The sequence below is a fragment of the Pelophylax lessonae genome (genome assembly GCF_965119305.1).
Source record: "Pelophylax lessonae genome assembly, chromosome: 9".
Lineage (NCBI taxonomy): Eukaryota > Metazoa > Chordata > Amphibia > Anura > Ranidae > Pelophylax > Pelophylax lessonae.
In genome coordinates, this window is record NC_138776.1 from 140190263 (window position 1) to 140205142 (window position 14880).

At 40.3% G+C, this 14880-nt stretch overlaps 1 protein-coding gene across 1 annotated transcript in view; it reads right to left on the reverse strand.

Moving 5' to 3' along the window:
* WASHC2C (WASH complex subunit 2C) overlaps positions 1 to 14880 on the reverse strand; it is an 87870-nt gene that overhangs the window by 41810 nt on the left and 31180 nt on the right. The window contains exons 17-19 of the mRNA XM_082268900.1: positions 12805 to 12912; positions 11448 to 11564; positions 8702 to 8859 (exon numbers count right to left, since the gene is read on the reverse strand). Of these exons, the coding sequence (XP_082125026.1) occupies positions 8702 to 8859; positions 11448 to 11564; positions 12805 to 12912 (383 nt within the window). The remainder of the gene's footprint in view (positions 1 to 8701; positions 8860 to 11447; positions 11565 to 12804; positions 12913 to 14880) is intronic.

A 14880-nucleotide genomic window follows, 5' to 3' on the forward strand; every position in this document is an offset into this window, starting at 1 on the left:
TGGGGTTTTTTTTTTCAGTATATTCATAGGGGATTGTATACAGTTTATAATATACTGTATACAGCTCTACGTCACCAAACAGTTAGGGATCATTATTATAATACAGGATTAATATTCGTTCCAACAGTTTGCACAGTACTTTACAACATGAGGGCAAAGGGTAGAGTTACAATAAATTTAATACAGAAGGAATCAGAAGGCCCTGCTCATTAGAGCTTACAATCTAAAGGGAGGGTCAAGTGATACAAAAAGTAATAACTGTGGGGGGATGAGCTGATGGAGAAGATAAAAGTACAGTTGTTAGGTGGAAGCAGGATAGGTTTCTCTGAAGAGAAAAGTTTTCAGGGACCGTCTAACAGTGGGCAGAGTAGGAGATAGACAGATTGGGGTAGGGAGTTCCATAGGATAGCAGAGGTTTAAGAAGAAGAAGTCCTGGAGGCGAGCATGAGAGGAGGTAACGAAGGAGCTAAAGAGTAGGAGGTATTGGGAGGAACAAATAGAATGATTTGGTTGGTATTTTGAGACTAGGTTAGTGATGTAGCTGGGGCTGAGTTGTGGATGGCTTTGCCAGTGATTGTTAGTATTTTGCTTTTAATTTGTTGGGAGAGTGGCAGCCAATGGAGGGATTGGCAGAGAGGAGTTGCAAACACTGAACATTTGGTAAGATGGAGGAGTCTGGCAGCAGAATTAATAATGGACTGAAGGGGGATAGTCTATGTAAAGGTAAGCCAATGAGGAGGGAGTTGCAGTAGTCATGGTGAGAGAGGACCACAGAGGGAATTAGAAGCTTTGTGGTGTCATTGGTTAGGAAGGGGCATATTTTGGAGATGTTGGAGGTTGAGGCGGCAAACTTTGGAAAGTGATTGGATGTGGGGCCAAAAGGAGAGTTCAGATTCCAGGATTACACCTAGCACCCTGGCATACATGGACAGGTTGATGGTTGTGCCATGGATGTTGCCATAAAAATCAGTGGAAGGGGCACGTGGGGAAGGAAATATTATTCAGATTCCAGACTTTCAAAGTGATCTAAATGACAAAACAGTTCAAAAGGGGAAGCGCTGTTCCGGTAGTATACAAATCCAATACAGTAGTTTGTAGGGATAATCACTTTAATAAAACAGGCTATTCTCATAGAACAATATCCATAGCCATGCTAAGAGATGGAATTGTGTCGGTATTAACACTGCAATTCACACCATCAGTAGAAGCCTCAGCCGTGCCTGGTGGAATGGGTGGCTGCCTATGGGTCCTGGAACTCCTGGGAGCGAGAAGATGGCCTGATGTATATGAGCTCTGTCCACGGACCCAGATAGGGCTGCGCTTCGCTGATCACCACTGTCGGCCAGTTAGAAGATCATGCTCCATTGTGGGGACTGCACACGGCTCCTGGTACCAAGACACCAGGCAGACCCCTGGCAACCGGGCTAGGCTAGGGTAAGTGTAAGGAAATGAGGAAGACAAATTGCTGGAGCTCTGTGAACTTGGACTACGTGTTTCGGAGATTACCCCCTTCTTCACCTAGTGAGAGCAGGCAGACTATGGGGAAATACAGGGAGTGCAGAATTATTAGGCAAATGAGTATTTTGACCACATCATCCTCTTTATGCATGTTGTCTTACTCCAAGCTGTATAGGCTCGAAAGCCTACTACCAATTAAGCATATTAGGTGATGTGCATCTCTGTAATGAGAAGGGGTGTGGTCTAATGACATCAACACCCTATATCAGGTGTGCATAATTATTAGGCAACTTCCTTTCCTTGGGCAAAATGGGTCAAAAGAAGGACTTGACAGGCTCAGAAAAGTCAAAAATAGTGAGATATCTTGCAGAGGGATGCAGCACTCCTAAAATTGCAAAGCTTCTGAAGCGTGATCATCGAACAATCAAGCATTTCATTCAAAATAGTCAACAGGGTCGCAAGAAGCGTGTGGAAAAACCAAGGCGCAAAATAACAGCCCATGAACTGAGAAAAGTCAAGCGTGCAGCTGCCAAGATGCCACTTGCCACCAGTTTGGCCATATTTCAGAGCTGCAACATCACTGGAGTGCCCAAAAGCACAAGGTGTGCAATACTCAGAGACATGGCCAAGGTAAGAAAGGCTGAAAGACGACCACCACTGAACAAGACACACAAGCTGAAACGTCAAGCCTGGGCCAAGAAATATCTCGAGACTGATTTTTCAAAGGTTTTATGGACTGATGAAATGAGAGTGAGTCTTGATGGGCCAGATGGATGGGCCCGTGGCTGGATTGGTAAAGGGCAGAGAGCTCCAGTCCGACTCAGACGCCAGCGAGGTGGAGTACTGGTTTGGGCTGGTATCATCAAAGATGAGCTTGTGGGGCCTTTTCGGGTTGAGGATGGAGTCAAGCTCAACTCCCAGTCCTACTGCCAGTTTCTGGAAGACACCTTCTTCAAGCAGTGGTACAGGAAGAAGTCTGCATCCTTCAAGAAAAACATGATTTTCATGCAGGACAATGCTCCATCACACGCGTCCAAGTACTCCACAGCGTGGCTGGCAAGAAAGGGTATAAAAGAAGAAAAGCTAATGACATGGCCTCCTTGTTCACCTGATCTGAACCCCATTGAGAACCTGTGGTCCATCATCAAATGTGAGATTTACAAGGAGGGAAAACAGTACACCTCTCTGAACAGTGTCTGGGAGGCTGTGGTTGCTGCTGCACGCAATGTTGATGGTGAACAGATCAAAACACTGACAGAATCCATGGATGGCAGGCTTTTGAGTGTCCTTGCAAAGAAAGGTGGCTATATTGGTCACTGATTTGTTTTTGAATGTCAGAAATGTATATTTGTGAATGTTGAGATGTTATATTGGTTTCACTGGTAAAAATAAATAATTGAAATGGGTATACTGTATATTTGATTTTTGTTAAGTTGCCTAATAATTATGTACATTAATAGTCACCTGCACACACAGATATCCCCCTAAAATAGCTAAAACTAAAAACAAACTAAAATCTACTTCCAAAAATAGTCAGCTTTGGTTTTAATGAGTTTTTTAGGTTCATTGAGAACATGGTTGTTGTTCAATAATAAAATTAATCCTCAAAAATACTCATTTGCCTAATAATTCTGAACTCCCTGTATATAGGGAAATACCACGGGGTGGGTCAGCCATACATTTCCACCCGTGTGGTGTGGTAAAAACAAAATTGGTTTGCAAAGAGGACGATAATTATCTTAAAAAGTGTGGAAACCCATATGGTCTCCAAACCTTATTATACAATTATATAAACCTCAAGCGGGGACTAAAAAAAAAAAAAAAAAAATTGGAAACATTTTTTTATCTCTAAACCAAGGGCATGACCATGGGTGCTAGTTTCGCGCCATGCTATGCGAACATCGCCATGGGACTGTGGAAAGACTGTTCCATCTGGAAAAACAATCCCTTCTCTAGACACATTGTCTACTACTGTAGGTACATCGATGATGTGCTTACGATATGGGATGGTGAGGAGGACCTGTTCCTGTCTTTCGTTGCTCATTGCAACAGCAATGACCTGGGATTGAGCTTTACTCATGTGATCAACCCGGCTCACCTGGTCTTTCTGGACCTGAAGTTGCTGCATGAGGCTGGGTCCATCATTACTAGGAACCATTTCAAACCGGTTGGAGGCAACTCCTATTTGCATCATAATAGTTGTCACCACCCGACATGGGAGAAATAACATACCCAAGGGCCAATTTCTCAGGTTAAGAAGGAACTGCACCAAATGCCAAGATTACATACTCCAAAGTCAAGTAATGATGGACAAATTTATAGAAAAAGGGTACCCCAAGGACTTGCTTCTTGAGGCCTTTGAGTCTTGTCTTGAGGACCATCTCATAAAACCACAAAACATCCCCCCTGAGAAAAGTACAAGATTTATTACAGTGTTCAACAAAAACTATACAACGATAGCCAGTGTAATGAGAAAACACTGGCACATCCTTCGATCAGGCCAGACTCTGGGTCCCCATCTCCCTGATGCACCCCAGTGGTCTTTAAAAGGGCCCATGCATTGAAGAATATGGTGGCAACTAGTATATCTAAAAAAAAATTGTCCATAAAACCTATGGATATTAGAGGTTATTTTGATAAAGAGTGGGCATTTTCCGAAGTAGAAAAAGAGGTCGTCTCACATGCCAATCTATACCACATGGCCAATTCTCTTTTTCGGATCCCTCTGGGAACGCCTTTTCCATTAGGCAATTCATTACTTGTTCGACCCAATACGTTATAGATGTTTTGAAGTGTCCGTGCAATCTACTCTGTGGGTAGAGCAATACGTTCCTCACGCACAAGAATGGGTAAACACTGTAGGTCTATCAAAAGGAATAGATGAGCATAGTGTCCTGCACCATTTTTCCATCTTTCACAAGAAAAACTACAAAGCTTTGACAGTTTTGGCCACTGAGCATATACCTAATGAGTCCCTCATGGACTACAAAAGATTAACATTGTTATGAAAGAGAGAGACCATGTGGATCTATAAGCTCAATTCACTCTCTCCCCCCCAAGGTTTAAACGAAGAATTGGATACCCATACGGTTATATAATGAGATCTTGTCTGCATCAGTCATCAGTTCCTTATTCACTATGTATTTTTATTGTCAATCAAGCGTTGGTTGCCAAAAAATGGAATTCTAGTTATTATCCTTTAATTTAATTTGTTTATATACTGTCTTTTTTTATTTTCCATTTTTTTTATTAGGGTTTACCTACCTAATAATTATTTTTTTTATTATTTACTTCTATATTTATTCCTTATACTTTAGTCACCATTTTCATCATCATTCATTATTATTTTTTATTGATGTGTGAATTCCAATTTTATTAAGCCCCCACTTGAGGTTTATTTTACCAATAGTATAACAAGGTTTGGATATGGATAGGATATGGGTTTCAAACACTTTTTCAGATACTTATCCTCTTTGCAAACCTATTGTATTTTCTTGCGTGCGTGGCGTGCACCACACATGTGGATGTCTGAGAGTGGCGTGTTTTTTTATCCAAATCACATATATATATATATATATATATATATATATATATAATTTTCTGGGTTGCTTTAGCTAATTTATGTTATTCTTAATTTGTTCCTATTTTTGTACATGCATTGGTACTATGTTTACTTGTTTGCACATAACCACACCTTTAGGGGTTAATTCCCTGACGATAGGGAATGGATGGCTGACCCGCACCTTGGTACTTCCTTACATGTTTCCTCATTGTCTGTCGGCTCTCACTAGGCGACCTGAAGAAGGGGTTAATCCCCGAAACATGTTGTCCGCCTTCAGAGATCTCCAGCAATTTGTCTTCCTCATTCCCTTACACATACCCTAGTCTAGGCCTTACTGCCTCCCGTGTGGCTTCTGCTCACCCGGTGTCTCCGTACAGATGGCCGTTTGCAGTCCCCATAATGGAGCATGATCTTCTAACTAGCAACTCCGTCCTGACAGTGGTGATCAGCCCAGAGCATTCCCATCAGGGTCTGTGGAAGAAACGCATATCCATCGGGCTATCCGTCTGCTCCCAGAAGTTCCAGGACCCGGAGGCAGCCATCCATTCCTCCAGGCACAGCTGAGGCTTCTAACAAACGTATGAGTTGCAGTGCTTACAGAATTCCATCTCTTTCCATGGCTATGGATATTGTTCTATGGGAATAGCCCGTTTTAGTAAATGGATTATCCCTACAAACTACTTTATTTGTTGGATCTGTATTCCGGAACAGCGCTTCTCCTTTTGAACGGTTTGGTTGTTTTCTTATCTGGTCTTATAAGATAAGGAGCAGTGGGCAGGTTTTAACCCTTTACATCCACTTGACTTATTAGACACATCCATGCACCTGGGTTTTTTGTTTTTTTTCCCAAAGTGATCTGATTAACTACAATCTTTCTGGCTGCTAGGGTTTACTTAACTTTTAAACTGAATGGTATTGTAACCATTAAATCTTTAAATAAAATTCAGAGATAACACTACAAATATTTTGCCAAACTAAATACTTTACAACATTTTTTCAACCATTTCCAGCCCAAGGACGTCATATGATGTCCTGGACTTTGAGTGGGAATATCTGAATGATGCCTGCAGCTGCAGGCATCATTCAGATATCATCTTTTGCAACTGGTGATTTCCTTCACCATAAGGAGAATAACAGTGGCAGTTCAGCTGCTTGATCGTTTCTTACAGGCGGCAGGAGGGTACGCCCGTGTGATCGGCGAGCCAGAGAAGGAATCCGCCAGCAGCAGAAGTTCAAAGAGAATACCGAGGACCAGGTTTGCCAGGTTATGACATCACGTCTGGCCTGGCAGTTGTAAATACTGCCGAAATCTCAGCTGGAAAGGCTGAGATAGTTTTTTTTTTTTCCTCCTTTTTTTATCCGTCTTTCCTGTCTAGAGGAGAGATGTGGGGACTTAAAGACCCCACATCTCTTCATAAAGAGGACCTGTAATGCCCTATTCTCATTACAAGGGATGTTTACATTCCTCGTAATAAGAATAAAAGTGATCCAAAAAAAAAAAAAAAAAAAATTGTACGGAAAGTGTAAAAATATGAAAATAAAAATATAAAAAAAAAAAATGCTTACAGCGCCCCCGCACGCAGAAGCAAACCTATACATTTGTTGCGCCCACATATGTAAACAGCATTCAAACCACACGTGATGTAGCGTCACGAATGTTAGCGGGAGAACTACAATTCTAGCCCAATACCTCTATTTTTAAAGCGTCGTCTATGGGGATTTTTAAGTACCGACATTTGGCGCCATTCCACGAATGTGCCCAATTTTAAAGTGTGCCATGTTAGGTATCAATTTACTCAGTGTAACAATCTTTGACGACATACAAAAAATTGGGCTAACTTTACTGTTTTTTTTTTTTTAAATGAAACCGTTTTTTCCCCCCCAAAAAAAACGCGTTTGAATAATGGCTGTGCAAATACTGTGTGACAAAAAAAGTTGCAACGACTGCCATTTTATTCCCCAGGGTCTCTACTAGAAAAACATATATAATGTTTGGGGGTTCGGAGTAATTTTCTAGCAAAAAAAAATGATGGGTTTTACATGTAGGAGAGGTGTGCCAAAATAGGCTTGGTATGGAAGTGGTAAAAGAATCTTATTTGGTAAATTGTCTCATCAAATACTCTTTTAAAAGTTTCAGAATAGTGGACATATCACCTTAAAATTAAAAAAGGAGAGGATCAGGGGCAAGGGGTGCTAACTAATGGGGGGGGGGAAATGAGGAGGGGAGGGGGGAAGGGTGTGGAAGGGATAAGGAGTGCAGTGTAGAGCGACGAACGAACAGAAAAGTAAGTAGCAGGGAAAAAAGGAAAAAAGCAGAAAAAAAAAGTGGGGTGGGGAGCAAGCAGCAAGAGTTGTGTAGCCTGTTAGACAGTTAACAGTATAAGGTTGAAATTGTCTGGCAGGTAAAGAGTGATCAAACAAAATACAATACTAATTCATGATGACAGCCGCAGCATGTTTTGTTTTTTTTAACGAATTCCTAAGCAATCACCGTGATTGGGTGTCATGACTGGCAAACCATGCTGTTCTAGTCTGTTAAGTGGGTTTAGCAACCTCAGTGACACAGAAGGCAGACACAGAAGAAGTGCATGCACTAATTAAAAAAATTAAAGAGGTTGTAAACTCTTCAACCCAACTTCAACAGCACATTCTAATCCTCATGACTAAAGCTACTAATTGCTGTCTGTAAAAGTCTCCTTACTTGTATTGTTTTCTTGCAATTTGTCCTTTAATTTTTGTTGACTTCACCGACGCATGCGCTCCCCGTCCTTTGATTCACGGCACGCTCTGTGTTCTGTCTCCCTGGTGACAGCATGCCGTGTCTGCGAGCTCTGCTGTCTGCGGCCCAGCTGTGAAGACTCGCGAGACTGAGCATTCATTCACAGCTTCATGGTTTTCCCCTTGTGACCGTGTGAGGTCACACGGGGAGTAAATCAGGGCATAGAGCGGCAATCATCTGGAGCTATCAGCCTGACAGCTGCAAAACACTGGAAAGATAAAGGCAAGCGCATAGCCAAGATCCCAGAAGAATGTAGATCTTCAATGGCATGTATATGAAACAAATCCACTTAGTGGATTTTTTTTGTATTCCTGATCGAGAAAGAGGCTTGGCTGCACTATCGAGCATGTGCGAGATTACAGCAGGGGAAAGCAGAAAGGGCGGAAATTATGTACACAGCCGACTCAGATAACAGTACCCAAGATGGTGCCGCTTTATCCCGGAAATCGATTTTTTACAAACTGTACAAAAATAGTAAGTTGGAATCCTTACTGCAAACATTATATTATATAAATAATGCAAATACGTGTTTGTAACTAACTAGATGAAAAATGCAATAGGGATAGCAGAGTTTACTTTAATAGATTACATACTCTCGTAGCATTGGGCGCCGTGACTGAAAATGTTAATCTACAGATTGCATCTGGCTTCTCCGTCCTTCTGAGTGACCCCATAGCAAGCCGATTGCTATCAATGTGACACACCCCTGCACCCCACTTCCTCCACACAGGCTGTGATTGACAACAGCAGGAGCCAATGCCTCCTGCTTCCATGTCCAGTGTGCAGGGAGAGAGCAGAGAGGACGGCTGCTGTCGGGCACAGCACTGGATTAAGATTGGGCTCAGGTATAACAAACATTATATACGGTATTCTAAATCATAACACCAATACTTAAAAATTACCTGTCTTTTGTAATAGCAAATAGGTCGTCTTCCTCTTTGTCATTAAACAAGCTGGATTTTTTCTCTGTTTTTTCCTCCTTTTCTAATTTTGGAGGAACTGTTAAGTCCGTTTTGGTCTTTTCAACTGGTTTAGTGTCATTAGGGACTTTTATTGGCTCCTGTAGGTGGATAAACAGACAAACTAAAAGTTTATTTTATGATTTTTACTGTTACATATTCACATTTGTTATTGTGTGCTATTGACTTTATGCCTACTGGCTATACACTCAAGGAAAAAAAAAACTTATTGCAAACCTGAAGCAAATCTTATTGTTTTATATATTCATGTACCACACACATATATTCCTATTTATGCAGATACCGAACATTTTTTTTTTTGTCAAAAAAAAAAAGACATGAAACCAAGTACTGTATATACTCCTGATATATTTGGGAGGGGTTGCATGCTGAACATGTTACACCCCAAATACAGGTGAAACATATTGAGAAAGGTAAGCTTAGCCTTTAACACCTTCCTCTCCGGTAGATTGATGGCCAGGTGGGCCTTTCATCCTGAGTGGACGTCATATGTTGTCCTGTCTGGTGGACACAGCCGATGACTGATCACAGCTAGCAACACAATTGTATGCAATGAATGGCATGAAAGGAAGTTATCCATTTTTACAATTGTCATGTGATCTGCTGTGTTTGGTCACAGTGATCACGATACTGAAAGTGGGCCAGTATAGTGATCAGTCATCAGCTGTGTCCGCTGGACAGCACAACAATCGGTTTCAAATTCAGTAAAAATGGTTGCTTATACCAATGAAATTCACTGGTATCAGCAGTCAATGTGTAAAAAAAAAAAAAATCCTGATCACTTCCCCAGAGTAGTACAGTGTTACCATGGTAACACTGTATTGCTCTGGTCACAGTGTTGGAAAAAAAAAAAATCATAAAATGAACAAAATGTAAATAAGAAAAACAATTTAAAATGTTTTTTTTTTTTTACAAATGTTCACCAGTCCCTGATCACCGCCACACCAGTTATAGGATAACACTGTACTGCACTGGGAACAGTATGTTAAAAAAAAAAAAAAAATTTAAACTTTTTCAATTTATTTATTTTCCAAAAAATTTGGAAAAAAAAAATGACATGTTCAAAAAACTCGCCATGCCTCTTACTAAATACCTTTGACTGTCTGCTTTCCAAAAAGGGGTTATGAGGGTATTTGTACTGTCCTGGTGTTTTCAGGCCTTAAATAAGATCGGGTGTCATTACATCAGGATTGCTCAATTTTTATAATATATAAAATACACACACATAAACCTATACATACATTATATATATATATATTATATATATATATACACACACACACACACCATAGTTTGTGGACTCTAACTTTCCTACAGACTTAATAATTTTCCTACAGACTATATAATTAATAATAAATATACACTGATTTGGATTATTTTCCCCAAGGAAATGTAGCAGAATATACTTTGACCTAAATTTATGAAGAAAGATTATTTGCTAAATTTTATAGCAGAAAAAGAAACAGTTTTTTTCAAAATTTTTTGCATTTTTTTTTTAAGCAAATAAAAAAAAAAAAGCCAAGTGGTGATTAAATACCACCAAATGAAAGCTCAATTTGTGTGAAAAAAATTATAAAAATTATAAAAATTTAAATTTGGGTAAAGTGTTGTATTGAAGTGCCCTGTATTGAAGTAGTTAAAGAGCAATTATCACTGAAAGAAGTCAGCTCAATACCCTCTTTTGTATATAAGCAGAGGGGTGAATAGCTCCGATAATGGATTCCCTTAAAGCAGTAGTTTTCAATATGCATGAATATTTAAAGGGAATTTTTCTTCAAGGGAACTTCCTTTCCTTCCTTTCTTGGGCACTTCTTTCAAAATTATACCGGGTGGTCTCAGTGTTTGCTGAGTGTGCCTCTGTCCATTGTGCAATTTCCACCCACCCCTCCTGCACCTCTATAGGAGGACACACCTGTGGATGTTTTGGCATTTAACGAATTTTTTGCTTTTATTGGTATGACCGGTCCTGCTATAGCTTCGGGCACTTTATTAAACTCATACTATGCTGCAGAGCTATCGCTGAGGAAGAGGCAGAGTGACTCGAAAAGGCATCATATGGATACGCCTATGTAACCTCTGCAATAAATATGTATATCAATGTGATGTGCTATCACATACCCCATTTTTTATTGTGTATGATCTTTTGATAAATCTTTCTATACTTGTATATTTTTATTTTCTTGAAAAATTATACGTTTTTTTAATGTAAAACATGTCTACTTTCCGAGCCTTTAAAGTCCCACCATATGGGAGAAATAATTTTTTCGCTGAGGGTACTTAGGGACTGAGGTTGGGAACCACTGCTCAACAGACTTAAATTTGCTACTCAATAGCACTCAACATTGCCTTAATACAGTGCGACAGTTTTGGGATCTCCATTTGCATTATTAGCTCCATTAAAGTAATGGCACAACAGAACGTCTCTTTACATGTGTTTGTTAGAGGCGTTGCTGTATTGCCCTTGGAAAGCCAGCAGGTGCACTTCCCATCATTACATGCAGCATTAGGAAGTGATATGTAAAGTGTTTACAGGCCACCACATTAGAAACAAATTAAAAAAAAAAACAAATCACCCCAACACAATAAGTTTTATTTTGGTATTCCATTAACATCGTGTATTCACCATTATATGATACAAATACATTATAATTCCACAATAAAATAATACCTCTTCAACACTGTTGAACAAAGAAGACTTCTGGGTTTTTGAGGGTAATACAGGCGGCTGAGTTGGTTTAGTAGGGGCAGGCATTGGCTTACTTTCTGGTGCAGCACCAAACAAATCCTGAAACATTCCAGTTAGCAAGCTTTATTACAACAATTAAGGAATTATTTAGCAAGATTTATTACAATTATTAAGGAATTATTTTTTGCATTTGTATCATGAATGAATTGTATCATATATGTAAAAATGCTTTGCATTAGCAACATGAAAAATATAGCTTTCTCTGACCATTTAAGGAATTAGGGCTACTACATTAATCTTTTTTTTCTTGCATTAAAGAGGAGCTCCAGTCGCCCCCCCCCCCCCCCCAAAAAAAAAACTCTAGCTGCTGACTTTTAGTATACAGACACACACAACTGTCAGTCAAGGCATCCTGCGACGTTGGCACCCAAGCTGATTCTTCAATCTGCTTCAGGTGCAGCACTGGCATGATCATTAACTACCTCTCTTCCCAAGCCTATTGTGACAATTCACTCCTACATTTTTTTATGTCACCCAGTATTTGCGCAGCGGTTCTTCAAACGCAAATGTTTTTGAAAAAAAAAAATACATTAATAAATTGAAAAAGAACAAAACCGTAGTTAGCCCAATTGTTTTGTATAATGTAATAAAATGAAGTTACACCGAGTAAATAGATACCTAACATATCACGCTTTAAAATTGCGCCTGCCCATGGAATAGTGGAAAACGATGGCGCCTAAAATTCACCATAGGCGACGCTTTAAACCCCTTTACAGGTTATTAGTTTAGAGTTGTACAGGAGGTCTGGTGCTAGAGTTATTGCTCTCGCTCTGACGTTCTTGAAAATACCTCAAATGTGTGGTGCGAGCATCCTTTATCCGTGCGGGAGTAATGTATGCGTTCGCATTTGCGCGTAAGCAGGGTGGGGCGGGGGCGCTATAATTGTTTTCATTTATTTTATACAAAATTTTATTTTTTTTGTACTAACTTTATTGCTATCACAAGGGATGAACAACATCCCTTGTGACAGCATGGGCCATGACAAGTCCTCTTTATAGAGATTTGGGGTCTATTAGGCCCCCCACGTAGCCGATCACTGGTTTTAGCCTTTTGTTCATCAGTTACTGTGTGCCCTGAAGACTGCTGCCCACAGGGTTTAATAAACCCAACAAGAAGCTTTAGACAGAATTGCAGTGTCTGTAAAAACAACAAAATAGGTTTATGTACACAGCAAGCATCCCTTTTCATAAATCTATTGGCTAATATTGATATACCATGATTTCTTTGAGTTAGTTATGACTGAAGGGTATTTAAAATTTTTAGAAATGAAAAAGCTTACTTCATCTTCATCATCAAAGAGAGACAAGGCTTTGGTCCTATTTGCTGGTGCTGCTGATGTTGCCGCTTTAGGCTTGCTGGCAGTTTGACTTGGTGAAAATAAATCCGACTGGTAAGAAAGAAATATTAAAACACTGTAAAGACAAATAATGGCAGAAATACCAGGGAGAGAGGACTGGAAAACTGAAGAGCTTCTTGATTTTCACAAATATTAAAAAATGTAGCTGTAAACTCAAGCTTGTATTTACTATACAGTGAGCCCTCAAACATGACCTATTCCACAAGGTACATAAACACTCTTTGCTATGCTGTCTGATATAAAAACACCTACTAGCTAAAGTGGAACTTTGGTCAGAAAGTTAAGCCTTCTTTTGCAGGTATAGCTATGTAAAACATTAAAAATAGTGTCTATACGGTTTAAAATTCCATTATGGCACTCCGTTCTGAACATGCTCAGTTGCTCTGGCACTGTGCCTAAAATCAGAGCCACTAGAGGCCGACCAATTGACAGCTTTAAAGTTTACTGTTGCTGAAGGTGGTAGAAAGTAGAGATTGACCGATATCGGTTTTTCGTTGACGATACCGATATTTTGGCCAATGCATATTGGAATAAGCCGATATAGCCGATATTTTCGTACATTTTTTTTTTTTTCTTGTCAGGTACTCTTGTGAAAGGGATCTGGTGGGGGTCTAAAAGACCCCAAACCCCTCCTCTGCACTTAAGAGCATTAAAAAACGCCAAGTCTGGCTGTTTTGAATGCTGTCATTTATTTTAATCTGGCACCAGTACAGGGAAGTGATGTCATGACATCACTTCCGGGTTTTTGCATGAGACATTCGGCTCTGATCGGGTCTTCGGCGGCCATGCAGGCTGGTTGCCCGGGTCTCCTGGTGGGACGGGAGACCCGGGCGAGCCATGGAAGGCGGCGGGAGGGGGTCGTCCCCTCCCGCTCCTTGTAATGACAGCCGATCGGCTTCTTAGCCGGATTGGTTGTCATTACAAGACAGCAGACCCTCGGCTATGGACGCCGGTACCGGGGTGATGCCTCTAACTGCAGGCATCACTCCGGTACAAGCACTTACCGAAATACCAGCAATATCGGTAACCTCCGGGCCGATTCCGATATATCGGTGAAAGTGCATATTGGCCCTCGATATATCGGCTTTGCCGATAATCGGACGATCCCTAGTAGAAAGCAACCGGAATGTCACAGATTGTGCTGAGGGAATACAGTTATGGGAGGGAGAAAAGAAAAGCAGGAGAGGCAACAGGACAACCTTTGCTGCCAGGAAGACGCAAAAGATTTAAACAAGGATAGTGTATTATCTTATCTTCGATACTCTCTCCCTTCATCAGTAGCGCCTGTGAACTTCAGCCCTGTAAAGCTTCTGTCAGCCTTCCTCTCCAACTTCCCCAAGATATGCAATTAAGGTTGAAAATGTATAGGTTTTAATTAAAGAAAATGACATAGTTTTTAAAACCAAGGCAAGGGGGAGAGTTTCCAATAAGGAAGTGACTGCTCTGGTGGCCTCCAGCAAGAAGAAACAGGAGCAATGCTGGAGGCAATTTACAGCACGCACTAATTTAGTAGCAGAATTGTTAATGTGGCATGTTCTTTTGTTAAAGAACATTAAGGGTTTTCAAACTCTTATGGGTAAAGTTCCTCTTCAAAGTAGATCTAAACTCTAACCAGATGAAATAACTTTTTTTTTTTTTTTTTTAAATCTTTACCTACATTTCAGTGTTGCTCATCTCCCCCAGCCACTTAAACATCATTGTACTGGACCAGTTTAATGATAGTCCACAACACAATGTGAGTTGGCACAGTCATTTGTAGTCTCATTTGGATGCATGCAACAGGGTGACAATGCAGAAGTGCACTTGGGAAGACAGCTAACACCCCATAAAGGAAGTCTTTTCATGGCAGAATCACCATGAATTCTTATAATGAAAGCTGCAGATTTAAAAGGATTAAAAGCAACCTTTGGCTTGACATTACCAGGTTAAAGCCTATCTCAGATTTTAGAGAACAGGTTAAAGTGGAGTTCCGGCCTCAAATTTTGGGCCATCCGCTTG